A 27,374-nucleotide genomic window follows, 5' to 3' on the forward strand; every position below is an offset into this window, starting at 1 on the left:
CTGTCCGATCATGATGGAGAAGGCAAAGACTCCAACAAAGTAGTTGATGAGCTGGAAGACGATCTCAAACAGGGTGGTGGGGTCCGGCAGGCCTCCGATGGTGATCAGGGTCTTCACCGCAAAGTAGTAGCAGCGGATGTAGCTGGAGGTACAACACTGACAATGAGCACAATACTGCAAAGAAGAACGTAACTGAAGGTACAACATAAGCAATGAACACTCTAGATGAAATACATACTGTAAAGAAGAATGGGTAACTACGCATTGTATAACAGATTTTTTAGTTTGAAAATCTATTCTTATTTATTCTGATCATTCAATCGACTGTGTTCTGGGTTGGATCAATGGAACTAACGTAGTATACTTTATACTGATTCCTATTTGTCGGTAGCACAATGAAAGAATATTATTCCCAGTGAGCAATAGTCAGCTATTAGAAGTCTGTCTAAAATCCGTCAAGACGTCTAAGCTTAGACTAGACATTATTTCAACAGCTATATATAGACGGTCTATACTGTATATGTCGTTGTCGGGTGGAAACCTCGTATCTCCAAGTTTCAAATTTGTACGTCCTTTCGCAAAGTAAAGCCCTGCTTCATCATACAAGGCCGTCGCACAAAAGTAGTGAAAACAGCAGATCTACAAGCACTTGCTTGTAGATCTGCTGTTTTCATTAGTCTAAATCATTTTTAAAATGGAAAAAAACGGTTTTGGACATACAAGGTTTTCACCCGACAACGACGATATAGATGTCTATTAGACGTCTAATCAACGTCTAGTCTAAGCTTAGAAGTCTAAAAAACATTAATTTCTTGATGTTGATTAGAACAATTTTAGACTAGCGTTTAGACGTATATTAACACCTTCTAAGCCAAGGGGAGCCCCTTAATGTTAAAACCGTACTATATCGCACATCCCCCCAGGGACTCTCAGCCACGTCGTACATTCCCGGACTTTGTCTTTAAAACCGGAATAAAAGCTTTTGATCCGAAAATCGGCGATCGTCTAACCTTCCCTAGTCACCACTCGTGCACTGATAGCTCATGCAGATCGTGCATGAAGCAGAGGTGACGTCAGCGCCTCTCCTTCTCCAAGGCACCTTCCACCCATCCGTTTACTGTCTACACACTCGAGCTCCTCCTGCAGCCATGCTTGGGGCTATGCTAGCGAAACTTTTCAGTTCTGTTCTTCAGTCACACATGGACTATTTGCGGGGACATTTACGTGAAAGGATCGCGCACGCGAAACGCACGGGGACATCGACGATCGGCCAAAACCCCCATTCTATCCCAACGGAAATCGAGAAAATCATGGTGAGTTACTGGCCTGGGGGGGAAAAAAAAAGAAAAAACAGCGGCGCTGTTCAAGATGGAGGGGCTGCGGGGTCATGTTTATAAACATAATATTATGTCTCAGATCACAATACAATAATAGAAATGTCACGGCTAATCTACCAACCACCATTCTATTTCGGACGTCAACGTGTTAAACGTCTAATAGTCCGAAAAATTCTCAGGGGGTTATTATTATTAATTAATTGATACAATCAATTATTGACAGTTATTTGGGGTCCTTTCAGCCCACCAGTGGGCCCCGGCCCACCGGTTGAAACCTTTACTTTATTATCGATCCCCATTAGCACTTGCCTAAGCATGGCTATTCTTCCTGTGGCTTATTTGAGTGTGTGAGTCCATTCTACCAACCTGTTGCCCTTGCCATCATAGACCCACTTGGTGGAGCCCAGTCCTTCATAGGCAGAACCCCAGTAGAACAGACAGGCGTTACAGTGGAGACAGTAGAGAAGGTAGGTGGTGGTGCGGATCACTCTGAGAGGAGAAGAACATTACAATGGAATGTGCACGCATAAAGCACATGCTTTAAATGTGTGCCCCCGGCCTCAGAAGGATGTGCAACAACATGACACTAAAAGGATTCGTACAACATGGTGCTCATGCTAGGGCATTCACGAATAGTGATTTTTAGTATTTGAATTATTCAACCTCAAAGTATTCGAATAGTCGAATATTCGACTGGACTGGCCATACTGTCAAATATTAAGAAAGCAAGAGGCGAACATGTGAGCATGTAGATCTGCTATTTTCACAATATTTATCTGCGGAACCGAGTCACATTAAATTCCAAGTGCTTGTCAGTGTTCTTATGACTTCCTATCTAGCCAAGCTTTATAAACCATGAAGAAATACAGTATATCTATTTTTAAAGACAAAACAATAACAAAAATAAAAGAAAGCGAATATTTGACTTCAGTGAACAATGTCGAATAGTGACTTTGATATTCGAATATTTGGTGAATGCCAGAGGAAGCTATATGACCAGCAGCATCTCACCTATAGACGTAGGCTTTGGTCAGGATGGCTTCTAGACGCTCATTGAACTCAAAGAAGGAGTTGATCTGAAAGCATTATGGACAGCAGAGATAAACATTTAGTCTAAGCGCTAAAGCAAATTATATTTGATATTGTTGTGAAAGCATCCTGTTACTGATCACTAGCAAGTATCATATCGTCATTGTCGGGTGGAAACCTCATATGTCCAAAACTCTTCGTTTTGCATTTATCGTTTTAAAAACGATTTAAACTAGTAAAAACAGCCGATCTACAAGCACACAACGCCTCGCAGCACGAGGCGTTGTGTGCTTGTAGATCTGCTGTTTTCACTACCTTTGTGCGACGGCCTTGTATGATGAAGCAGGGCTTTACTTCGCGAAAGAACGTACACATTTGAAACTTGGAGATACGAGGTTTCTGCCCGAAAGTGACGATATAGTATATAAAAAATGCCAAATGTCAGGGGACAGTATTAGTGGCTCACCTTCAACAGTCTGGGGAAACGAAGGAGAGGATTGATGCCAGTTTTGAAGTAGAATAACTCCAATGGAACCAGACTGGCCACATCCATCTGAAACACAGATCCATTAGAAAGATAGAGACACACCAGAGGCAGCTCCACAGATCGTGTTCAACCTAGATTTGTCTCTATTAAAGGATCATATTCTTTCTTCTGCTATACCACTAAAACGCCCTACCGCAAGCCTTAAAGGAGTGTAAATCCCAACTTCCTTTAAAACGAACTGAAAAGTACAGGCGGCTGCTACTCGAAACTGGTAAAAGACAAAGTCCATCCTTTGTTTTTTGTTCCTTCTTCCTATTGATATATCCTCCAGTGTCTGTCATTCAATGTTATATGAGTTATAATGCTTTCTTGGATGTCATGAAACTGTACCTTTGCCTATGCAAACTTCTAATAAAGTCTTCAATCAATCAAAACAGACACAGAGACAGGCATAACAGACACATTTTTTTTTACCTTGAAACGTGTAGTTTTCATGTAATTTTGTCTCATGTCCTTTTTGTCACACTGTAACGAAAACAAAACATGATGTTAAAATGATTTGTGTGAGGAAAGTCCCTTTGGCTGTTCCTGAATACCTGAGTTTAAATAGTTTAAATTAGTTATTAGTTAAAATAGATTCGGCTTCACTTTGTTTAGCCTATACTTTTAAAAGATAAACAGCAGATCTAAGTTCAGAGAAAGTTAATTCCAGAGAGGGTTATTACAGTGCCACAAACACCTATATGTGAGACTATAAAGACTTCACCATGTACTTAAAGGGATATTCCACTTTAAAAAAAACATTTGGTCATTTTATCGTCTAATCAGGCTTTTATGAACACCCTGAACCGTGTTTAATTTGCTTGATTCAATATTTAGATATTTGATGTAAATGTTATCAGGCTCTCCAGGCCCAGTTCCTCTCCACATACACACCCATTGTAACTTCAAACTCCATTTTAACCATGATAGATTCATTAAAAACAACCATATTTTTTCTGGTGACTCATAATACCCTCCTAATACGTGAGCAGTGTTTTTTTTGATAACTTTTTTCATTTATTTTTAATAATTATTTGTTGTATTAAATATTTTTCATTTTCCCAAAGGATTTTTAAAAATAAAAGAAAAAAGTTATTGAAAAAACACGGCCTGCTCATGTATTAGGAGGGTAGTATGAGTCAACAGAAAAATATAATGGGTGTTTTTAATGAATCTATCATGGTTAAAATGGAGTTTGAAGTTACAATGGGTGTGTATGTGGAGAGGCTCTGGATCAAGCCTCCTGATAACATTTACATCAAATATCTAAATATTGAATCAAGCAAATTAAAAAACTGTTCAGGGTGTTCATAAAAGCCTGATTAGATGATAAAATGACCAAAAGTATTTTTGAAAGTGAAATATCCCTTTAAACCCTTCATACTTAGTGAAAATGTGAAATGGACCCGAGTTGGCTCTGTACTAGGTCTGCACTTGTTTTCTTCGACCCAAAATCTCTTCGTCAGCAATAGCAGACCTACAAGCTCACAACGCATCACAGTGCAACACTCACCACGATGTCTCCCCCTCGTACAAACTGAAGGCGTGGCTGGAAGACGGTGATGTCCAGGATGTAGACAAGGTCGCAGGCGTAGTCGGTCAGCAGCCAGTAGTAGATGTTGTCCGGGGTCTGGTAGGGGAAGGCCCAGCGCACCGGAATCAGCCACACGTTCCAGTTCCACGCCAGGGTCACCAGCAGCAGCCACAGCACATAGCTAAAATCTGCAAGGGAGGGAAATAACGGCCACGGCACATAGCTTAGATCTGCAAGGGATGGAAATACAGCCACAGCACATAGCTTAGATCTGCAAGGGATGGAAATACAGCCACAGCACATAGCTTAGATCTGCAAGGGATGGAAATACAGCCACAGCACATAGCTTAGATCTGCAAGGGATAGAAGTACAGCCACAGCACATAGCTAAAATCTGCAAGGGACGGAAATACAGCCACAGCCACAGCACATAGCTTAGATCTGCAAGGGATGGAAATACAGCCACAGCACATAGCTTAGATCTGCAAGGGATAGAAGTACAGCCACAGCACATAGCTTAGATCTGCAAGGGATGGAAATACAGCCACAGCACATAGCTTAGATCTGCAAGGGATGGAAATACAGCCACAGCACATAGCTTAGATCTGCAAGGGATGGAAATACAGCCACAGCACATAGCTTAGATCTGCAAGGGATAGAAGTACAGCCACAGCACATAGCTAAAATCTGCAAGGGACGGAAATACAGCCACAGCCACAGCACATAGCTTAGATCTGCAAGGGATGGAAATACAGCCACAGCACATAGCTTAGATCTGCAAGGGATAGAAGTACAGCCACAGCACATAGCTTAGATCTGCAAGGGATAGAAGTACAGCCACAGCACATAGCTTAGATCTGCAAGGGATGGAAATACAGCCACAGCACATAGCTTAGATCTGCAAGGGATGGAAATACAGCCACAGCACATAGCTTAGATCTGCAAGGGATGGAAATACAGCCACAGCACATAGCTTAGATCTGCAAGGGATGGAAATGCAGCAACAGCACATAGCTAAAATCTGCAAGGAATGGAAATACAGCCACAGCACATAGCTTAGATCTGCAAGGGATGGAAATACAGCCACAGCACATAGCTTAGATCTGCAAGGGATGGAAATACAGCCACAGCACATAGCTTAGATCTGCAAGGGATAGAAATACAGCCACAGCACATAGCTTAGATCTGCAAGGGACGGAAATACAGCCACAGCACATAGCTTAGATCTGCAAGGGATGGAAATACAGCCACAGCACATAGCTTAGATCTGCAAGGGATAGAAATACAGCCACAGCACATAGCTTAGATCTGCAAGGGACGGAAATACAGCCACAGCACATAGCTTAGATCTGCAAGGGATGGAAATACAGCCACAGCACATAGCTTAGATCTGCAAGGGATAGAAATACAGCCACAGCACATAGCTTAGATCTGCAAGGGATGGAAATACAGCCACAGCACATAGCTTAGATCTGCAAGGGATGGAAATACAGCCACAGCACATAGTTTAGATCTGCAAGGGATGGAAATACAGCCACAGCACATAGCTTAGATCTGCAAGGGATAGAAATACAGCCACAGCACATAGCTTAGATCTGCAAGGGATCGAAATACAGCCACAGCACATAGCTTAGATCTGCAAGGGATAGAAATACAGCCACAGCACATAGCTTAGATCTGCAAGGGATGGAAGTACAGCCACAGCACATAGCTAAAATCTGCAAGGGACGGAAATACAGCCACAGCACATAGCTTAGATCTGCAAGGGATAGAAGTACAGCCACAGCACATAGTTTAGATCTGCAAGGGATAGAAGTACAGCCACAGCACATAGCTTAGATCTGCAAGGGATGGAAATACAGCCACAGCACATAGCTTAGATCTGCAAGGGATAGAAGTAGGGCATTCACCAACTATTCGAATATTCAAATATCAAAGTCACTATTCGACGTTGTTCACCGAAGTCGAATATTCGCTTATTTTTATTTTTTTATAGTTTTCTCTTTAAAAAAAATATATAGTTTATAAAGCTTGGCTAGATGGGAAGTCATATAAGAATGAGTTGTCAAAACCTTTTAGGCCGTGACCCCCAAAATAAACATATTTGAACTGGGGACCCCCACCCTGACAATCACTTGGAATTACATTTAATGTGACTCGGTTCCACAGATAAATATTGTGGAAATAGCAGATCTACATGCTCACAACGCCTCGCGTAGCAGATCTGTAGATCTGCTATTTTCACAATGTTCGCCTCTTGCTTACTTAATATTTGACAGTTTGGCCAGTCCTGTCGGATATTCGACTATTCGAATACTTTGAGGTCGAATAAATAGAACACTAAAAATCACTATTGGTGAATGCCCTAGATGGAAGTACAGCCACAGCACATAGCTACAATCTGCAAGGGATGGAAGTATACAGACAGGGGCGTCACAAGGGGGGGGGAAGTGGGACTGAGTTACTAGGGCCCAAGGTGGAGGGGCCTTAATTATGTTATACTGTTATACAGAGTGCCGCGCTGTATAACAGTAGCTTGTAGATCTGCTATTTTTGAAAATGTGTGCAAATCTTTGAACATATGTATTTTTTAAGCGAACATTTGTAACTCAAAAAAAAAAAAGAGAGAGAGAGAGAGAGAGAGAGAGAGATGACAGCAAAGGAGGGACGAACAGGAATGCATTCCTTAAGCACGGTAGATTCTCATTCATCCAAACCTCAATAAATAGCAATGTCACATGTGTTTCTGATTCAAGTCTGCTGCTGACTGAGCCAATCAAATGAAGCTACAGGAAACTGAACCAGAACAGGAAACAGGATATGCCATCTTCTGGAAACCCGCTTCATTACGTTGATCTGATGTTATGATATCCAAGAACCATCGGTACAGTTTATTTTGATATGTTTATCTTGAGTCCACCACGAGTGGTGGGATTTTACACTAAATCACGTATTATGTAGGCTATCGCTCGACAATTCCTTTTTTTTATTTTACATCTGTCCTCCATAATGGTGGAGGTGTCTCAGCGGAGTTTTGTCAATAATGGGCTGCCGTAAAAAGGCAAACGGAATGACATCAGATTGCGGTGAGAAAAGCACTAGTCCTGAATTCTCCTTTAAGCACATCGTTCCAATGCAATTTCGCACGGTTTGGATAAACAACGTTCCACTCTGCAGTGCTAATAGGCAAGCAGTTTAGGCAAGGGATAGTTCACCCCAAAATGACTTTTTTTATTGATTACTCATCACATGGAGACTTGGATTTATGGATATATATTTTTTGTTTTGTCGCATTCCCAAGCCAATGATTTGAGAATACTCTTTTTGTCTCCATAGGGAACAAAGCAGGCTCTCTGTGTCTCCATAGGAAACCACTGCTGGTAATCAAATTATTGGCTTAGGGATGCGACAAAAACTATTCTTGAATTCAAGTCTCCATTGGGGTGAGTAATCAATAGGGGAAAAAAATAATTTTGGGTGTGAACTATTCCTTTAAAGGACAACTTTGTTTTTTTTTTACAACAAGGGTTCATACAGTATTTTAGATTGTAATTAGAGAAATGAAAAAGTGAGTGTTAAAATGTTTTCATTTGCTTCGTTCTATTGTTTTATCGTGTTTACTTTGCTAAAATGTGGGGCATGCGTACGCATGGGGGCATGTGTACAAGTGGCTAAATATGTCTTTTTAGACACAATAAGCCAACAGTTTCTTTATTGCTATTTACAGTAACACTTCTAGCCCCCATAAGTCACATCCAATCCAACCATGAAAGGTTGTGTTGTATCTTGGGAAAGGGCTTATTCGTGTAAAATGACATATTTAGCCACTTGTACGCATGCCCCCAACCACTGAAATAAGAATCTCTAAAACAACAGAAAGAAGTAAATGAAATCATTTTAACACTCATCTTTTATATTCTTTAATTACAATCTAAAATATGAACCCTTGCTGTAACAAACTAAAGTTGTCCTTTAAGCTTGATGTATGGGGCTATAAAGGGGAGCATGCAGGCAGGCAGGGTTCTCACTGGTAAAAGGGTCGATGCTGGCAGGGAAGCGGTAGTGCGTGAGGGCTCGTATCCACCGAGGAGCTTTCACCTTGCAGCAGCACCCAGACGGCTCCTCCTCCGCCTCCGGTACCACCCCTCCTCCTCCTCCTCCTCCTCCTCCTCCTCTTCCTCTTCTTCTCCATCTCCATCCTCTGGACGCTCCTGCCTGCGCCTCCTTCTGATCCCCGGGAGCAGGGGGCGAAGCTGCTGGTGCCTGAGGAGGAGCTGAAAAGGTCACAGGGGCGTCAATTGGGGGTGGCAGGGGTATGCAGCTGCCATACCCTGGGTCCAGGGGGGGAAATAAAAGTTACTTTTAAATATAAATCCATGAATGTCTCTTTGTCTATCTGTGCTGGTTATTATGTTGGTAAATTACAGTAAAATATCTACAAATGCAACATTTTACAAAATGGTCACTTTAACAAGGTATTATAATTATATTCTCTCCATCTTGATAAAATGGTATATTCCCAGGTGCAATGCATTATTGTTAATTGTTTGCACGTTTACTAACATGCCAAGTTTAGCTGCAGTCTTGAACAACCGTTCCAGGCTGCCATATCCAGCCCAAGAAACCGTAGAAACAGGGAAAAAATAGAATGTACTTCTTAATAAATGTATCATGCCTGTTGCTAAGGTATGGCAACATGACTGGTGTCTTGCACGCGCGCGAAGGCGTGCGTGCAAGACACCAGTCATGTTGCCATACCTTAGCTTTTTCTGAACTGACGCCACTGAAAGGTCACAGAAAATGTGCAGAGCAGGGAGAGAATGTTAGAGAGGCAGGGGCTGACATTTCTAAAAAGGCCTTTTGTTGGAAATGTTGAAAATAGCAGACCTCCAAGCTCACAACGCGTCGCCACTTGGAGGTCTGCTATTTTCGGTGCTTGATACCACACTGAACTAAGCATAATACAAGATGAGATGCCTTACTACAGGCATGGATATCTACACAGAGAGGGCAATCTTGAATGCTGCCTTCAGGTATGGCATGGAAAGAGGGCATTTGCATTTCTTCACCATAGTGAAAACTGCATTCATGGCCTGGAGAGGGCACTTTTTACAGACAGATAAAAGGGCAGGGGCTCAAGCCCCCTTTGATGTCTATGTGTGCACGTGCCTGGTAGTATCAGATTTTTGACTTGACTGAGTAAAATTACCAAGATACTTGTTACAAGTAAACGGACAGTATTCAAATTCTAAGTTTGACTTGAAAGTTGCAAAATTATATAAATCCTTAGCTGATCTATAAGCTCACAATGAATGGTATTGCAATGCATTGTGAGCTTGTAGATTATTTTTGAATAGCGAAAGTATAAAATAGGGCTTACTGTGTTAGTTTCATTGACCAAACAAAGAACACAATTGATTGATTGATTGATCAATACAACAATCATGCTCTGAGAATGCACATGGCCCACCCATCTGACCACTTAACAAGGAAGCCAAATGGCTGGAGGGACGCAAAAAAGATGTTTGAATGGGCCCTGATCCTCAACCGGTTGGGAACCACTGGTTTACATTTGTGTAAACATAGGCCCCTATTTTCGTCCATGCAAAACCCTAAACCCCTAAACTTCTTTGCCTTTCTTTTTTTTCTAAAAACACTTTTACATAGTTCAAATAGCTGATCAACAAGCTCACATGTAGATCGGCTATTTGAAGTATTTAAAAATGTTTTTCAAAATAGTAAAAATCACACCCAATGTGAAGTGAGCGGTGGTCGTGCTTGCATAACGTCTTCAATTGGTAATTGGTGATGTAATACAGGCTACACACACACACATTGCTACGGCAAAACGCTGAGCAAAACACATTGCTATGTCAAAGCGCTGAGGAAAAGTGGCTACAGATAGTCTAGGATGTAATTGGTGATGTAATATGGCTACGCACACACACATATTGCTATGGCAAAACGCTGAGGAAAACACATTGCTATGGCAAAACGCTGAGGAAAAGTGGCTACAGACACACGCTCAGCCACTCTTAGGAGCGGTTAACCACCGCTCAAAAAAGAAAAAAGGCAAAAACGTTTAGGGGGTTAGGGTTTAGCATGGATAGGGCCCTAGCCTCCTCCTATCCACGATGAGAGAGTCTGTCACTCACAGCCGGCGAGGCTGTCGTCATCGGAGCTGTCCAGCTCTATCAGCTTCTCCTTGGCTTTCTCCGTTCTCTCCTTGAACATCTTGACCAGCTCCTGGAGACGCTCGTTGACCACTGCACTGGTCTGACTGGCCGAAGAGGCTGGCCGCTCTTTCAACCTGGGAACACAGGACCACAATGCTGTTTGATTAACCTACCATTTGTTTCCGAGACTCTCTGGACTCTCACCCGGTGTTGTGTTCATCTCAGCTTGAGCTGACATCAAAACAGCATCCGTGGACGTATTAATAAACTCCAGAAAGACAGTTCTGGCTTATTGTTTATTTCTAGTGTTCGTAGAAAGACATCAGCACTCACATGTCATCTGTGCTGTGGAGGCTGCTCTGGCTGGGCCACGCTCTGACAGGACCACCAGCTCCTTCATCTTCATCATCCTCACTTTGAGAGTGCCGCCTCCAGCTGCCAACATCATCACAACAACAACAACAACAACAACAATAATAATGACAATTATGAGATTGATCATGTAGTTTATTTTTATTTTTATATATATATTTTTTTATACCACGTTTTTTTGCAACCCATTTTCTCACCGAGTGCCAACTACCTAACCTGTAGTCCTGGTTTCCGCTCTCCCCCTGCCGCGCCAGGGGAATTGGGAAGCACCTGGCTGGCTAGGGGGAGGTAGTATAGAAACACGGGGAGAACATGCAAACTCCACACACCGTGCTCCCCTTGATTATGTAGTTGATGTTGGGTGAAAACCGTGTATGTCCAAAAACGTTACTTGAAAAAAAGAGCTTGTTTTCCACTGGATCCCTGATGTAGTTATTAATTAGTCACAAAGCTCTTGTTAAACGTTTCAATATTTATAAAACCCACAGCGACAACCTCTTTCTGTGAGAGATGTTTTTACGTGACAGATGCAGACGGATGATAGACGTGCAAGTAGGCTGGTGATCATGAGCGTGCTGTGCACATGAAATGTCATGAAATGGATAATGACACGTGCACACATTTTGCACAATGCATGGATTCGTACACATGCAGTGTGCCACTATTCACTGAGCCATGCATAGATCCATGGATGGATTGTTGATCACTTTTTGGTCTGAGGGATGGATGGATGGATATATATATACAGGATCAGCTCATATTATTGGCTGGATAGCTTACATCCTCATCCGGATAGACCTATGATTCCTTCCATTGAGTGTGAGTTTGGGTTTTGAGATTGTGTGAATGAGAGAGAGTAGAGTGAGAGAGAAAGAGAGAGAAGCAAACAGAAAAAAAATACATAAAGGCTAGAGGATACTCAGTTACAATCACCTACTAGGCCTAGGGCATTCACCAAATATTCTAATATTCGAATATCAAAGTCACTATTCAACGTTGTTCACCGAAGTGGAATATTCTATATATTTTATATATTATAAAATTATATTTTATTTTATTTTATTGTTTTCTCTTTAAAAAAGATATAGTTTATAAAGCTTGGCTAGATAGGAAGTCATAAGAATGAGTTGTCAATGCCCCTGGTGGTTGTTAATGCTCTATACCAGGGGTTCTCAAACCTTTTTAGGCCGTGACCCCCAAAATAAACATATTTGAACTGGGGACCCCCACCCTGACAAGCACTTGGAATTGTAGGTATTACATTTAATGTGACTCGGTTCCACAGATAAATATTGTGAGAATAGCAGATCTACCGGTACATGCGTTGCGAGGCGTTGTGAGCATGTAGATCGGCTATTTTCACAATGTTCGCCTCTTGCTTACTTAATTTTTGACAGTTTGGCCAGTCCTGTTGAATATTCGACTATTCGATTACTTTGAGGTTGAATAATTCGAATACTAAAAATCACTATTCGTGAATGCCCTATCTCCTACTACACTATTCTACACAGTGACATGACAATACACACGTAGGATCATCTCTCATAGCTTTATTGAACTTCTCTATAAACTGCATTTTAGTGACATCAACATAGCCGTAAAAAGGAGACATTCATATAAGCCAGAAAAAAGCCAACAGCACACAAAAGCCACATGTACACAACTCATACAATGCACAATACAGTACAGTACAGCACAACACAACACAACACAACACAACACAACATAACATAACATAACATAACACAACACAACACAATAAAGAACATTACAAAGCAACAGATGCAAGAGTCTTTCTTTCTACATACAGACTAGTACATACAATGAAAAGAAACTCTTCACAGTTTTGGCTTTCTTCTTCTCACTCAAAATATAAAAACACACCTGCAACACTGCTCAATAAAGAAAATAATCAATTGCAACATTTCGGTCAAGGATCTTTTTTTTTCTAGGCATATCTCTCAAAGAGAACTTGTATCTTAACATAATGCTTCATAGCCACACAACCAAGCCGTGCCATGCAGGGGACGGGCCTCCATTCCGAAACCCCACCATTCCGAAACCCCACCATTCCGAAACACCACCATTCCGAAACCCCACCATTCCGAAACACCACCATTCCGAAACACCACCATTCCAAAATTTAAATTATTTTAACTTTCACCCACCTCCACCCACTTTACCTCACCCACTTTCACCCCCCACCCACCTCCAACCACTTTCCCCCTCCTCCACTCACTTCCTCCCACCTCCACCCACTTTCACTCGCCTCCACCCACCAACCTCCACCAACTTTAACCCACCCACCTCTACCCACTTTCTCCCACATCCACCCACTTTGGCCCCCCCACCTCCACCCACTTTCACCCGACTCCAAGGGGCAGGAAAGTGGGTGGAGTTGGGTAAAAGTGGGTGGGCCTGGGTGAAAGTGGGTGGAGGTTGGGGGAAAGTGAATAGAGCTGGGTGAAAGTAGGTTGATGGAGTGGATGGGGGGACGGTCCCCTTTTCCGAAACACCGCTATTCCGACGGACCCCTATTACGAAAATAAAAATAGAGACACCTATATTACGAATATAGGATTCTCTCCCCTTCGCTCACCCCCCCCCCCCCCTCTCTCAACCCCCCCTCACCCCTCGCGCTCATTACTTAAAACAGCCATCACCCATTCCCTCTCTCAATGATTTGTATAGGACTCTCTCCCCTTGCGCTCACCCTCCCCCCTCCCCCCCCCCCCCCCCCCCTCTCACTTGCTCGCCCGCTCCCTCTCTCTGTCTCTCTCTCATTTCAGTCTCAGTTTGCGATGCACGCAATGCATGTAAAGCCATGGGAATTAAGGAATGCACGCACAGTCAACAATCAACCCATAAACAAACATGATGATACAATTGATTTAAGTTCTTTATGAGGAGATGCCATGGAGTGGAGACAGTAGGAAGAACACCACCAAAGTCTTTTAAACTCTTCCAAAGTTGCACAACGTGCGCATGGATTCATGCACTGTTACCACTCTCGACAGTGAGTACTGAGTAGCCTTTTTAATTAATTGCTGGCCAGATGAATCTATCAACCTTATGAAACAATTGCGCAGACCCGCGCAATTGTCAAGACGTATTGTATTGTAATTTGTTGCCACGAAACATGATGCAATAGCCTACAGAAACACCTTGTTGTGAAAGAAGTGTGCCAAATATGCAGACACAGCCTGCGCGATTGTAGTCCAATTAATTCCCTTATATGCAAGATTGAAGCTGTTTTTTTTTTGTTTAGCCTACTTTTCATTCAATTCGTTTTCAGTCCCATGCAGTAGGCCTAATAGGCTACTTTAACTGTTGCTATTGGCTGTTTGTGCACCTGCTTGTAATTTATGCATTACAATTATTAAGTCCGGTATTTTTTTCAGTTGTCCGGTAAATTTTAATCATCTCGGTCACGGTGACCGGCAGTTTAAAATCCTAGCGCGAAGTCTGATATAGGTCTATATACAAGGAATTCATGATCATATTATAGCCTACTTCTGCTGCTGACATGACAGTGAAATTAGAATCATTTAGGAGAGAGAAAGGCCTTCTTCTGAATGTGTGAGTGGCTTATTGGAGGGCTGCATCTTTGACTATATTATTTTATTACATTGTAATCACAAGATTGATACAGAAGTTAAAGAGAGAGAGAGAGAGAGAGAGAGAGAGAGAGAGAGAGAGAGAGAGAGAGAGAGAACGGACTGCGCCTAAACACTGTTCGAACGGTGTGAACGGACTATAGGGACTCATGGACTAAATATTAAATAATAGCCTAAATAATAGGCTTTTCGGAATAGCGGGGTCTTATATAAAAATTGGAACCACCGTTACTCCGAACATTGCAAGTCAACGTTCGGAAAAACGGTCTTTCGGAGTAACGGGGTGTAACCAGTGGATGGAGGTGGGTGAAATTGAGCGGAGGTAGGGGTGGCTGAAACTGGTTGGATGTGGGTGAAAATGTGTGGAGGTGGGTGGGGATGGGTGAAAATGGTTGGAGGTGGGGAAAATGGGTGGATGTGAGTGAAAGTAGGTGCAGGTGTGTGGAGGTGGGTGAAAGCGGGTGGAGATGGGTGGGGTGGGTGGAGGGATCTGGATGGAGGTAGGTGAAAGTTAGTGGAGGTGGGTGGGGCTGGGTGAAACTTGGTGGATGTGGGTACAGGTGGGGGTGGAGGTTGGTGGGGTGGATGGAGGTGGGTGGGTGGGGTAGGTGAAAGTGGGTAGAGGTGGGTGGAAGTGGGTGGAGATGGGTGGAGTTGGGTGAAATTGGGTGGAGGTTGAGAGTGGGTGGGGGTGGGTGGAGGTGGGTGAAAGTGGGTGGAGGTGGGTGAAAGTGGGTGGAGGTTGGTGGGGGTGGATGGAGGTGGGTGAAAATGAAACTGCATATTCGGAATGGTGGTGTTTCTGATTTTCGGAAAGGTGGGGTCTTATAGAACAATGGGAAACCCCACCATTCCGAATAATGGAAGTCAATCTTCGGAATGGTGGGGTTTCGGAATGGAGGTGTGTACCCCAGGAAAGTTGACTTTCACAGTTTTGTAAACTGGTAGGATATTGGATTATTCTTACTTTTTTTATTTAAGGATACACTCGTTTTGGGCTTGCATATCCTTAAATAAAAAAATTAAGAATAATCCAATATCCTACCAGTTTACAAAACTGTGAAAGTCAACTTTCCTGCAGGAGACAAAATATGGCTAAAATGATCCAGGGCATAACATTGCAAGCACAGGACTACACAGGCTGCAGAGCAACAAGACTGACAGTAGAGGGCAGCAGATCAACACAAAGAAAATGAAGACTAGTCTAGGGCAGTGTTTCCCTGAGATTTATTTGACCCAAAAGGTTTTACCCAATCTTTTCAGCCAGAGACCCAAAAGAGAAATGTGGTGTTTTCATTTCCCATGACACACGTGCCAATGAAATAAATAAATGATATTTTTGGGACACACTGTCCTAGGTTCACAAAGCAATAACCAAACACGAAAATCACCTCTATTAGGATATTGTATTATTATGAATTCTAAATTGTGAGTTTTGCAATGAAACCATTCATTTTGAAAACACAGAAGCTACCCGTATAATGTATACTGGTTCTCAAAGTGGGGTCCAGGGACCCCCAGGGGGGCATTGAGGGGGTTCCAGAGGGTCCCCGGCTAAATGTGTTAATATAGTATCAAGTTTAACCAGTTTAACCCAGATGTAGGCTACAAGCTCATAAGCAAGTTTGAGAATGTAAATATTGAATTACAGAGGAGTATTGTGACGCGTACAGTACAGCACACTGAAGACAACTGGACATCCAGTACTGTACAAACATGTCATCCATGCACACGCCTTACTCTTTATCTGTTGATTTACTGCAGGTGTGCAAGAGAGAGAGAGAGAGAGAGAGAGAGAGAGAGAGAGAGAGAGAGAGAATATTAGAAGACACTTTTAATTAATCCGTTCAGTGACAGTCAAAAGAAAACCTGTTACAGAATGCAATGTGAGTAACATTTATTTTAATAAATACAATTTTAATTTAACCAATCTGCATGGTAGAGTATGTTAAATATAAGTCTACAAGAACTGGATTAAGATGACTAAAACAGGACAGAAACTAAATGGTGTGTTATTCAAAAATTTGCTGTCACTGTATGAACGCCCGCATTTTGTTTCGACAGACACACACGGAGGCATCCATGCATTAGGAGGCACGGTTCTCCCCACAAAATCAAAATATGGCGGCTGCGATGGCGCATCGCGCCAATGAACAGCATCGGGGCCAATGAGCCGTCTCAGGGGCGTCAATTGGATATGGCAGGGGTATGCAGCTGCCATACCCTGGGTCCAAGGGGGGAAATAAAAGTTACTTTTAAATATAAATCCATGAATGTCTCTTTGTCTATCTGTGCTGGTTATTATGCTGTTAAATTACAGTAAAATAACTACAAAATGCAACATTTTACAAAATTGTCACTTTAAAGGGGAAGACCACCCATTTTCAATATTGAACTATGTCATTAATATACCTTAGAGGAGTTGTGTGGAAATAAAGAAAAAGTTCCCCCTCTTCTGTGTTGCCTAGAACTGGAGGATTGATTTTGGGGTTTGTATTGCAAATTACAATTTGATGACATCACACATTGTACTTTACAATACAAACCCCAAAATCAATCCTCCAGTTCTAGGCAACACAGAAGAGGGGGAACTTTTTCTTTATTTATACACAACTCCTCTAAGGTATATTAATGACATAGTTCAATATTGAAAATGGGTGGTCTTCCCCTTTAACAAGGTATTAGAACTATATTCTCCACACCTTTATTCTCCCCATCTTGACAGAATGGTATATTCCCAGGTTCTGCTGGTCAGCTGCACAGGTGCAATGCATTATTGTTAATTGTGGCACGTTTACTAACATGCCAAGTTTAGCTTGTACTTGAACAACAGTTCCAGGCTGCCATATCCAGCCCAAGAAACCGTAGAAACGGGGGAAAAATAGAATGTACGTCTTAAAATAAATGTATCATGCCTGTTGCTAAGGTATGGCAACATGACTGGTGTCTTCGCGCGCGTGCAAGACACCAGTCATGTTGCCATACCTTAGCTTTTTCTGAACTGACGCCACTGAGCCGTCTACGTTTTATATAACATGATACCGTGTCCCCTCCTCACCTGTGGCGTCCTCCCTTCGGGGGAACGGGGACGGTCAGGGTGTTGGGGGTGGGGTCCTGGGGGGTGAGGACCTGCGCTGCCCTCTTGTGGTCGGAGTCCACATCCTCTACGTTGACGGCGGGACGGAGGCTCTCTGGATGGGGGTTGACAGTTACTGTTACTGTTAATGTCACTGCTCCGTTTACTTTTTACATGCACTCAACATGAGGTGACACAAATGGTTAAATATGCATGCACACGCATACACATAGGGCTGTATTTTGATTGTACCAGCTCTTATTCCTTAACTTAAAGGCCTGTCCATTCTGTCTCCGACCACCGTACTCTTCGTCGGAGAGTTCCGACTTCCCGACGTGCAGCTTTCCGAACTCTAATTCAGGATAATACTTTTCAGAATATGCGAGTGACGTCATTTTGTAGTTGAACCGGACCTTTCCGACGAAAAGTTCAGTGGTCGGAGACAGTATGGACAGGTCTTTAAAGTGCAGGTGCCATGATTTTCCCCTCTATAAAACATGATTATCTACTATTATGATTATACTAGAAGGAAGAATCTTTCCAAAAACGTGTACAGAAAGTGTTAAAATTATGTTTTTATGTGGCCACACCCACCAGTTCATTGGTATGCATGGTTGTCATGGTGGGTGGTGACCCAGCTGAAGTTAGCCACACCCACGTGTGTTGGGTGAATGGTAATTAGGGGAGGGGTTGATTCTATGATGTAATAAGTATGGGTGTTTTTGGAACGGCACGTCTGACCCAGCAGGTGGCATCCTCCAGCTAAAAATCCAAATAAAAAGAGAATGCATAATTTCTCATAACAACCACACCAGGGGGTCTAATGAAGTACTGTCAACCTCCTAGACACATGAAAACCAGAAAAAGTACAAAACTATGGCACCACCTCTTTAAGTTAAGGCATAAGAGCTGGTACTAAAGACAATCAAAATAGCGGCCAAATCTCCAAACATACAGTAATCTCAAAAGCAGACAAAAATATAATCCACAAGTGACGATCATTCTGGAAAACCATACAAAACTAGACAACTGTCATTTGCAGACTGTTAATATGCTCTTTGCAAAGCAACCATATTGGAGAGAGAAATGTGGACTCTTGTCTCCTTTACTTCCTTCATAGGGGCAAGGAAGATCAAAGAAGGAATGGACACCGACGTCATTTTAAGCTCCATGGCCATCCGCCATGACACTTTGGGTGGCGGAAGTGCCACCCAAAATAACATTAGCGTCTATGAGCATTTCGTCACTTCCGCCACCCAAAAGTGTCATGGTGGCGTCCCATGGTGTGCCAACTTCCGGGTGTTGTCTGTTCCTGCCTAACCTTCCTTGCATAGGGGTTACTCCAATGACACTAAGGAAGGCTCTGTTTCATTCTGGTCTAACAGGTTGCTGATATTGTGCATGTTGGCAATTGCTTGGCTCACTGGAAACACTCTGCTACACCAGTGGGTCTCAAAGTGTGGTCCAGGGACCCTCATCACTTCCAAATGGTCCCTTATAGTCCAGTCATTTTAGGGTTAGACCTAGAACAAATTGCAATAGTAGCAAACTCAACTGATTTTGTATCCTCATTATGTCCTTAGTGAGGGAAAAAAAGTCCCAAGGAATCCCACCAGGGCAAAGTTTTGAAAACGACCTACCTACCTTCAATTACTATACACTACAATATAACGGAAAAAATGACTGAAAAAAAATCTGCTTTAAGTGGGATATGAGGGGTCAAACTAGGTGTTTTTAATTATTCTGAATCCATTGCAAGCATTTGTTTTGCATGAAAAACATTCCTTGGGCTAAAAACGGACCCCAAAAGACTGAAAATTGAAGAAAATTGATGAAAATTGACGTTTTGAGTGGCCATTTCTGGCCCAAGGAATGTTTTTCGTGCAAAACAAATGATTGCAATGGATTCAGAATAATTAAAAACCCCTAGTTTGACCCCTCATATCCCACTTAAAGCAGATTTTTTTCCAGTAATTTTTTCCTTTATATTGTAGTGCAGTGATACTCAAACTCCGGCCCGCGGGCCACTTCCGGCCCGCGGCACCATTTTGACTGGCCCACCAGCTTAATGTCCTCAAAGTTGCGCATCCAACAAGCTTTAAACTGAGCAGATTGGACCATGCGTTCCCGAGATAATGGCCAAAACATCTTGAAAACGGCCATAGAAATCGCCGATTTTCGCCGTTTTTTTTCCCCTCTTTTTTTTACCAGTGGCTCTGCATCTGCCCAACTTATTAGCATATACCCAAAATGTTATTGTAGGCCTAATGCAAATGAAGAGACGTACTGTAGCTCTACTTAACAACTGCATTATTAGCCATTTGGTAGCTTAACAGTCTGGGTAATCTATTTTAAGTAGATTGTTTGATTTTATTTTATTTTCCTGTTCATTTTAGTTAAATTATTTAGTTTATTTTCTGTAAAAAGCCATTTGTGTTGAATGTGGCAACATCATAAATAGCATTGTGAAGCAATTGAAAGAGAGTTGTGCTCAGCTATCTTTAATGTTATCCAACTCGATTGCAGGCAGACAGATATCAACCCAGACAAATAGCAGACAAATGTACATTAATTTGTTTTGGTGTTTTTGTGGAATATGCAAATTTCACAGAATTATTAAAAAGAGAGAAAATGTAGCAAATTACTTTGATCACAAATTCTGTCATTGACAGAATATAAATGGAATTCCAAGCCATAAAATAATGCACATTGCAATTGTCATGAGTTATGTGGAAATAAAGCAAGAGGTTATCAAGTAATGTCATTTTATCAACTGGCCCGTGGGGGATAGCTTCGCTGTTTCTACATGTCATCTTTTCGACACCCAACTCTAACCCTTATCCTAACTTTAACCTCCGTGGGGTGAGTCGCTAACCCTCCGGTCGAAATGATGTTCGTTCGAAGGAGCGAGATTTTACCGGCCCGCGGCCCCTTGTCATTTTTGTAATGTGGCCCACCGGTTCAGAAGTTTGAGTATCCCTGTATGTAGTGTATAGTAAGTGAAGGTAGATAGGTCGTTTTCAAAACTTTGCCCCGGTGGGATTCCTTGGGACTTTTTTTCCCTCACTAAGGACATATTGAGGATACAAAATCAGTTGAGTTTGCTACTATTGCAATTTGTTCCAGGTTTGGCCTAATTTTGGCCTAAAATGACTGGACTATTACGGGTGTGTTACTCTGAGAGTGTACAAATGGAACCAAATGGACCCTTACGGGTGTGTAACTGTTAGAGTGTACAAATGGAACCAAATCATTTGGTTTCTGCACACCCTCAGAGTCATGGGGTTCAACCATTTGAGAACCAGTGTGTGCTACACTAAATGGAACAGAGCCTTCATTACTATAATAAACCTGTAAAGGAAGTAAGGAAGGAAGGAAGCTCTTCCTTCCTTCCTTACTTCCTTTACAGGTTTTCACAGTTTCCCAGTTTCTTTCCAATATGTGCTTAGAGCCTATTGGGTTGTTTCAAAGCAGCATAAACATGCACACAAGCATAAACACAAACACAAGCACATTAAAGCACAAGCACAGGCACAGGGACCCCCTCTTTCCTTGGTGTTTCGCCTTGATTGCGCTTAAACCCTAACACATATAACTTCACTAAAACTATGCCTAAACCCTAACCTTAGAAGTCAGAAAGAACCAAGTAGCACGCACATCTTGCAAAGAATTCTCTGGGTGCTGAGCAAAAAATACATACAGGAAAGAAGGAGAGGCTCGCACACCGTCATGGGCTCCCAGATACGTTTATTTGTTCAGCACCGTTTCGACCCCATGTGGGTCTTCATCAGGCATCACGCCTCTCCTTCTTTCCTAAACCCTAACCTTAACCTCACAGAAATAACACCTAAACCTAACCTCAAAATCCTGTCCGCCTTGGCGAAACACCTGGGAAAGACATCCTCCCCAGTTAGTCCCATAAATATAAGGCAACGGTTGGACAAAATTGTATTATTTAGTTTTTCAACTGATTCTGTCAGGAAATTAGGTCTACTAGCCAGGATAACAAATCTACCCTGATCTGCTCATGGCAAATACCCACAGTGGCCAAATCAAGTTGGGCTCCCATCGACTTTCTATACAGGAGGAAAATACCCAGAAAAAAAAAATCTGCTTTAAGTAGGATGTGAGGGGTCTAACTAGGAGTTTGTCATGATGCTGAATCCATTGCAAGCATTTGTTTTGCACAAAAAACATTCATTGGCCCCAGAAAACGCCCACAAAAGGTGGGCACTAAACCATCGTTTTCTGGGGCTCCTGTATAGAAAGTCGATGGGAGCCCAACTTGATTTGGCCACTGTGGGTATTTGCCATGAGCAGATCAGGGTAGACTTTTTTATCCTGGCTAGTAGACCTAATTTCCTGTCAGAATCAGTTGAAAAACGAAATAATATAATTTTGTCCAACCTGAGTGTATTTTTTTCCTAGATTTACTAGACTAAGTCCCCACAAGCACAAGCACAAGCACAAGCGCAAGCGCAAATGCAGCTTGCACTCGTTGACACTTCAACTAATTGATTAGTTGGATTAAAGGGATTGCACCCCTTAGTTCACCTGCAGGCAAGGATGAAATGTCTGGGTCATCCTCAATGTAGAAGGCGGGGTTGAGGTGACCAGACAGCGGCTGCTGCTGCTGCTGCAGCTGCGGGGCGGGGGGGCTGGCGATGGGCGGCAGGCGGGGGTAGGAGGGCACGTTAGGGAGGTCCAGCATGCTGCCCCCCGGCGAGGAGGGCGAAGGGGAACGCGAACACCCGTGAGGGTGGCGGGGGGGAGGCAGCGGGGAGTGTCGCACTAGCCGGTTGAGTTCTAAGTCTTGCTGGCTGCCGCCGTTGTCAAGTCTTTGTTGTTGTTGTTGTTGTTGTTGTTGTTGTTTTTTAGGCATCTTGAGGCTTGAGGCTGTTCAGGCGGTTCTGGATGTTCTGGTAGGCCCGGTTGGTTTGGCTGGGGATCTGCGAGAGCTTCTGGGGGATGGAGGAGAGGCCGGACAACAGGGAGGGCACCGAGACGCCCAGGAGCTGCCTGGAGCCGACGGCAGCCGCTCCTTGGGAAGGGGAGGCGGAGGAGGGGGAGGACGAAAGGCCGGGGGCGCTCGCAGACGCTCCTTCGGGAGGGGAAGAGGAGGCAGAGGAGGCAGAGGAGGAAGAGGAGGAGGAGGACGACGAGGGGCTCGGAGAGGCTCCTCCTCCAGAGGCCGAGGCGGAAGCGTAGGAGAGAAGGCCGGTGAGCGACTGAGCGATGCTGCGCGGGACCTGGGTGAGGCGGATGTTGGCGAGCTCGGCGCGGAGCTCGGGCGGCAGGGAGGGCAAGCGCTTGGTGACGTCGGAGAGCTGCGCGGGCATGGAGCGGATCTTGGGAGCCGTGATCCCGTTCTCCTTGAAGAAGGCGCTTATGTTGCCCACGCAGTCGGAGGCGTGCGGGATGCGCATCAGGCAGCTCTTAAGCGTATCACAGCTGGCGAGGGCTATATGCGGGGGAAGACATGGGGACAGAGTGAGACTGGTGAAAGGAGTAGTTCACTCCCCAAATAACTTTTTTTCTATCGATTACTATTATTATAGATAATATTTTTTTTGTTTTTGTCTTAGCCAATAATTTGATTATAATTAATTTACCCCCATTGATTCCGGATGGAGACCCAAATGCATATGGGTCTCCATCCGGATTTAATGAGTCTCCTCAAATTATTGTCTTAGGAATGCGACAAAAACAAAACAAATATCATTGAGGGTTAGGGTTAGGGTTAGGGTCCCCCCCAGGGTTAAGTCTCCAAGGGGTGAGTAATCGATAGAAAAAAAGTCATTTTGGGGGTGAACTACTTATTTAAGAATGGCTGGGAACAGACTGGTTGTCAGTCAGTCAGACAGACAGGCAGACATCTCTTCAAATGGGGGTCTGCGGTCAAATATTTTAGGATTTTGGGAATCCTTGAGATGAAAATTACCCACTGGTCTAGACTCTAGATCAGTGACCCTCGACCTTTTCAGGCCACGACCCCCAAACTAATCATATTTTAACTGGGACATGACACATGACAAACGTACTAATGGGGCAAAAGGAACATTTAAAGGACAACTTTAGTTTTTTTTACAACAAGGTTTCATATTTTAGATTGTAATTAAAGAATATAAAAGATGAGTGTTCAAATTATTTCATATCTTCTTTCTATTGTTTTAGAGATTCTTATTTCAGTGGTTGGGGGTGGCTAAATATGTCATTTTACACAGAATAAGCCCATTCCCAAGATACAACGCAACCTTTCATGGTTGGATGTGACTTATGGGGGCTAGAAGTGTTACTGTAAATAGCAATAAAGAAACTGCTGGCTTATTGTGTCTAAAAAGACATATTTAGCCACTTGTAAGCATGCCCCCATGCGTACGCATGCCCCACATTTTAGCACGGTAAACGCGATAAAACAATAAGCAAATGAAAACATTTGAACACTCACTTTTTCTTTTCTCTAATTACAATCTAAAATAATGAACCCTTGTTGTAAAAAAAACAAAGTTGTCCTTTAATTAGGTTTTTTGTCAATAAAGAAACAGAAGGAGAAAGAAAGGTAGAAGCACAGTAAAGGTCACTTATTGGTATTTGTAAGTACATACCACAACTGGCTTCTCCTGGACGCTCCTCTCTCTACAAAGAACAAACAAACAAACAGATGGTGAACTACAAGACCAGAACTCTAACTTTAAATATTAATAATAATTAATGTTTAATCCAATAGAAATTACACTAAATACTAGGGGTGTAACGATATAGTAACTGAATCGAAAAATCGATTTTAATTTACAATGATCTACAATATCGTTTGCAAAAGCAAAATATCGTACCGTTTTGGCTTTGTATCGTATCGTATCTTTTTAAAATACTGTAATCGGTATCGAATCGTTTTGCAATGCAAATAATTGATTGTATGGAAACTTTTGTCCATGTATCGTATCGTTAACCATGTATCGTTATGTGTATCGTATCGCTGTTAAAATGTATCGTTACACCCCTACTAAATACAGTACTGTATGTTGTTGTGTGGTGGTCTTTGAGGATTGTTAAACATATTGTGGCTGTGGGGCAGAAACCTCCACAATGTCCACATTTCAGTCACGCAAAAGGAGCAAAAAGCTCAAAATGCTAGTATTTTAATTTGAATCGTGACATACAGTATGAGGTTTCCACCGGACAGCAATGATTATGCGTCAGTGGTGTAATGTAACTAATTACATAAAGTACAATTCTGAGATTTGTTTTTACTTTACTGGAGTACCGTATTTCAAATGTTCAATACTTTTACTCCTACTCCACTACATCTCAGAGGCAAATATTGTACTTTTACTCCACTACAATTATTAGAAAACTTTAGTTACTAGTTACTTTGTAGATTTTGATTATTATAACAAAACATACAATAACAATTTCAGCCCTGTTTAAATTTTGGCCATTTGAAAATAGACGATCTACTGTACAAGCACACAATGTGTCACACTGCAATTTTCTAAAGATTTTATACGTTTTATACATTAGAAAATGTGTGAAATGGGACATTCTGCACAATGAGCTTTCTACGTTTGGTAGCCTACTTTAAAGGGCCACTTCACCTCTGGGACAACCCGATCTTATTTTATTGTCGTTTGGGACACGATCAACACAATCCTGAGTTATTTTTTGTGTTCAATCTGTTTTTTGAGTTATTTTAGTATTTCAGTATGTACTAGTGATGCGTTTTGCATCATATGATGCAAAACGCATCACTGATGATGCAAAATGCATCACTAGTCATGCTGAAATACTAAAATATCTAAAAACACAGATTGAACACAAAAAATAACTCTTGTGTTGATCGTGTCCCAAACAACAATAAAATAAGATCTGGTTGTCCCAGAGGTGAAGTGGCCCTTTAAGTACATTTTGATACCAATACTTTTGTGCTTTTGCCAACGTAAATTTTGAATTCCGGACTTTTACTTGTAACATAGTATTTAGTATTTTTCCACCACTGCTAGCGGTCCATAGGGCGTCAATTGGGTATGGCAGGGGTATGCAGCTGCCATACCCTGGGTCCAGGGGGGGAAATAAAAGTAACTTTTAAATATAAATCCATGAATGTCTCTTTGTCTATCTGTGCTGGTTATTATGTTGTTAAACTAGAAAAGAAAATTTCCAAGAAATTTTAAGTGTGCCTGCAGCTCGCTAAGTCTGTGCAACCTTGTGTAGCGGTTGGTGTTAGCATTAGCGTTACATTTTTTAACATTAGCATTTTTTGCATAAGCTTTAACATTATGGTTCTTCATATGACACCACCCACAGCCATTTCGACTAATTAGTGGCGTTTTGGCGCATTTTTGGCCGTTATCACGGGTCGCACTTTAACGACTGTTTTTTTGAGAAAAAATTGTTTTGTGAGAAAAAAATTGTTTTGTGAGAAAAAAAAAGTTTTTTGAGAAAAAAAATTGTGAGAAAAAAAAAATTGAGAAAAAAAAATTTGAGAAAAAAAAAATTTTTGAGAAAAAAAATTTTAGAAAAAAAAATTTGAGAAAAAAAAATTTTTTGAGAAAAAAAATTTTTTGAGAAAAAAAAAATTTTTGAGAAAAAAAATTGAGAAAAAAAAAATTTGAGAAAAAAAATTTTTTGAGAAAAAAAAATTTGAGAAAAAAAAATTTGAGAAAAAAAAAATTTGAGAAAAAAAAATTTGAGAAAAAAATTTTGAGAAAAAAAAGAATTATGACACCAGCCGCGGGTCTGTACGACAAACGGTTCATGAGTTATAGAGGCACTTACTGTTTGGCGAAGGACACTTCCTGTTACAGAGGGGGCGGGGCTTAATCAATTACAGCTCATCCCTATTGGCCGGAAAAAGACCAAAGTTGTGTGTGCATTTTAAAGTTTAAATCACGTTGCTAGGCAAAAGTATGGCAGAGTTATGTGGCGCCAAAGTTTCTGTTTTTTTTTCGGAGTCCCCCATTCTAAGTCAATGGGGTTTTTGGGCGTCGTTTTTTGCGAATTACATCGCAATCGTATCGCGGATCGGAAAGAAAAGTAATAGCACACCATTCCCGGCCGAGCCGCACATTTTGATGTGTATATTGCGGGGGTGGCGTAAATCGTGCGGCAGTTATTACGTGCCGAAATTTCCCCCATTCTAAGTGAATGGGGTTTTTTGGCGTCGTTTTTTGCGAATTACGTCGCCATGGTAACGCGGATCGGAAAGAAAAGTAATAGCACCCCATTCCCGGCCGAGCCGCATGTTTTGATGTATATATTGCGGGGGTGGTGTAAATCGTGCGGCAGTTATTACGCGCCGAAATTTGCCAGAACATGACTTACTGACTTAAGTATGGCGGATTACAATAAGTGTTTTGCCATTGCATTGCATGGCAGGCACACTTAATTACAGTAAAATAACTACAAATGCAAAGTTTAACAAAATAAAATCACTTTAACAAGGTATTAGAATTATATTCTTCACACTTGTATTTTCCCCCATCTTGACAAAATGGTATATTCCCAGGTTCCGCAGGTCAGCTGCACAGGTGCAATTCATTATTGTTAATTGTGGCACGATTACTAACATGCCAAGTTTAGCCAAAATTGAATGTAGTTCTTAAATAAATGTATCATGCCTGTTGCTAAGGTATGGCAACATGACTGGTGTCTTCGCGCGCGTGCAAGACACCAGTCATGTTGCCATACCTTAGCTTTTTTCTGAA

The 27,374-nt window shown here is 42.1% G+C and overlaps 1 protein-coding gene across 1 annotated transcript in view; it reads right to left on the minus strand.

Moving 5' to 3' along the window:
• LOC308293703 (uncharacterized protein) overlaps positions 1 to 27,374 on the minus strand; it is a gene marked incomplete at both ends in the record, with an annotated part of 75,864 nt that overhangs the window by 14,390 nt on the left and 34,100 nt on the right. The window contains 15 exons of the mRNA XM_080736299.1: positions 1 to 142; positions 1,704 to 1,826; positions 2,349 to 2,413; positions 2,833 to 2,919; positions 3,328 to 3,378; positions 4,409 to 4,617; positions 8,458 to 8,578; positions 8,645 to 8,703; positions 10,585 to 10,739; positions 10,939 to 11,040; positions 17,653 to 17,785; positions 22,225 to 22,559; positions 22,671 to 22,771; positions 22,920 to 23,131; positions 24,276 to 24,306. Of these exons, the coding sequence (XP_080592425.1) occupies positions 1 to 142; positions 1,704 to 1,826; positions 2,349 to 2,413; positions 2,833 to 2,919; positions 3,328 to 3,378; positions 4,409 to 4,617; positions 8,458 to 8,578; positions 8,645 to 8,703; positions 10,585 to 10,739; positions 10,939 to 11,040; positions 17,653 to 17,785; positions 22,225 to 22,559; positions 22,671 to 22,771; positions 22,920 to 23,131; positions 24,276 to 24,306 (1,926 nt within the window). The remainder of the gene's footprint in view (positions 143 to 1,703; positions 1,827 to 2,348; positions 2,414 to 2,832; positions 2,920 to 3,327; positions 3,379 to 4,408; positions 4,618 to 8,457; positions 8,579 to 8,644; positions 8,704 to 10,584; positions 10,740 to 10,938; positions 11,041 to 17,652; positions 17,786 to 22,224; positions 22,560 to 22,670; positions 22,772 to 22,919; positions 23,132 to 24,275; positions 24,307 to 27,374) is intronic.

This window comes from Nannobrachium achirus, assembly GCF_963921795.1.
Source record: "Nannobrachium achirus genome assembly, chromosome: 11".
NCBI lineage: Eukaryota > Metazoa > Chordata > Actinopteri > Myctophiformes > Myctophidae > Nannobrachium > Nannobrachium achirus.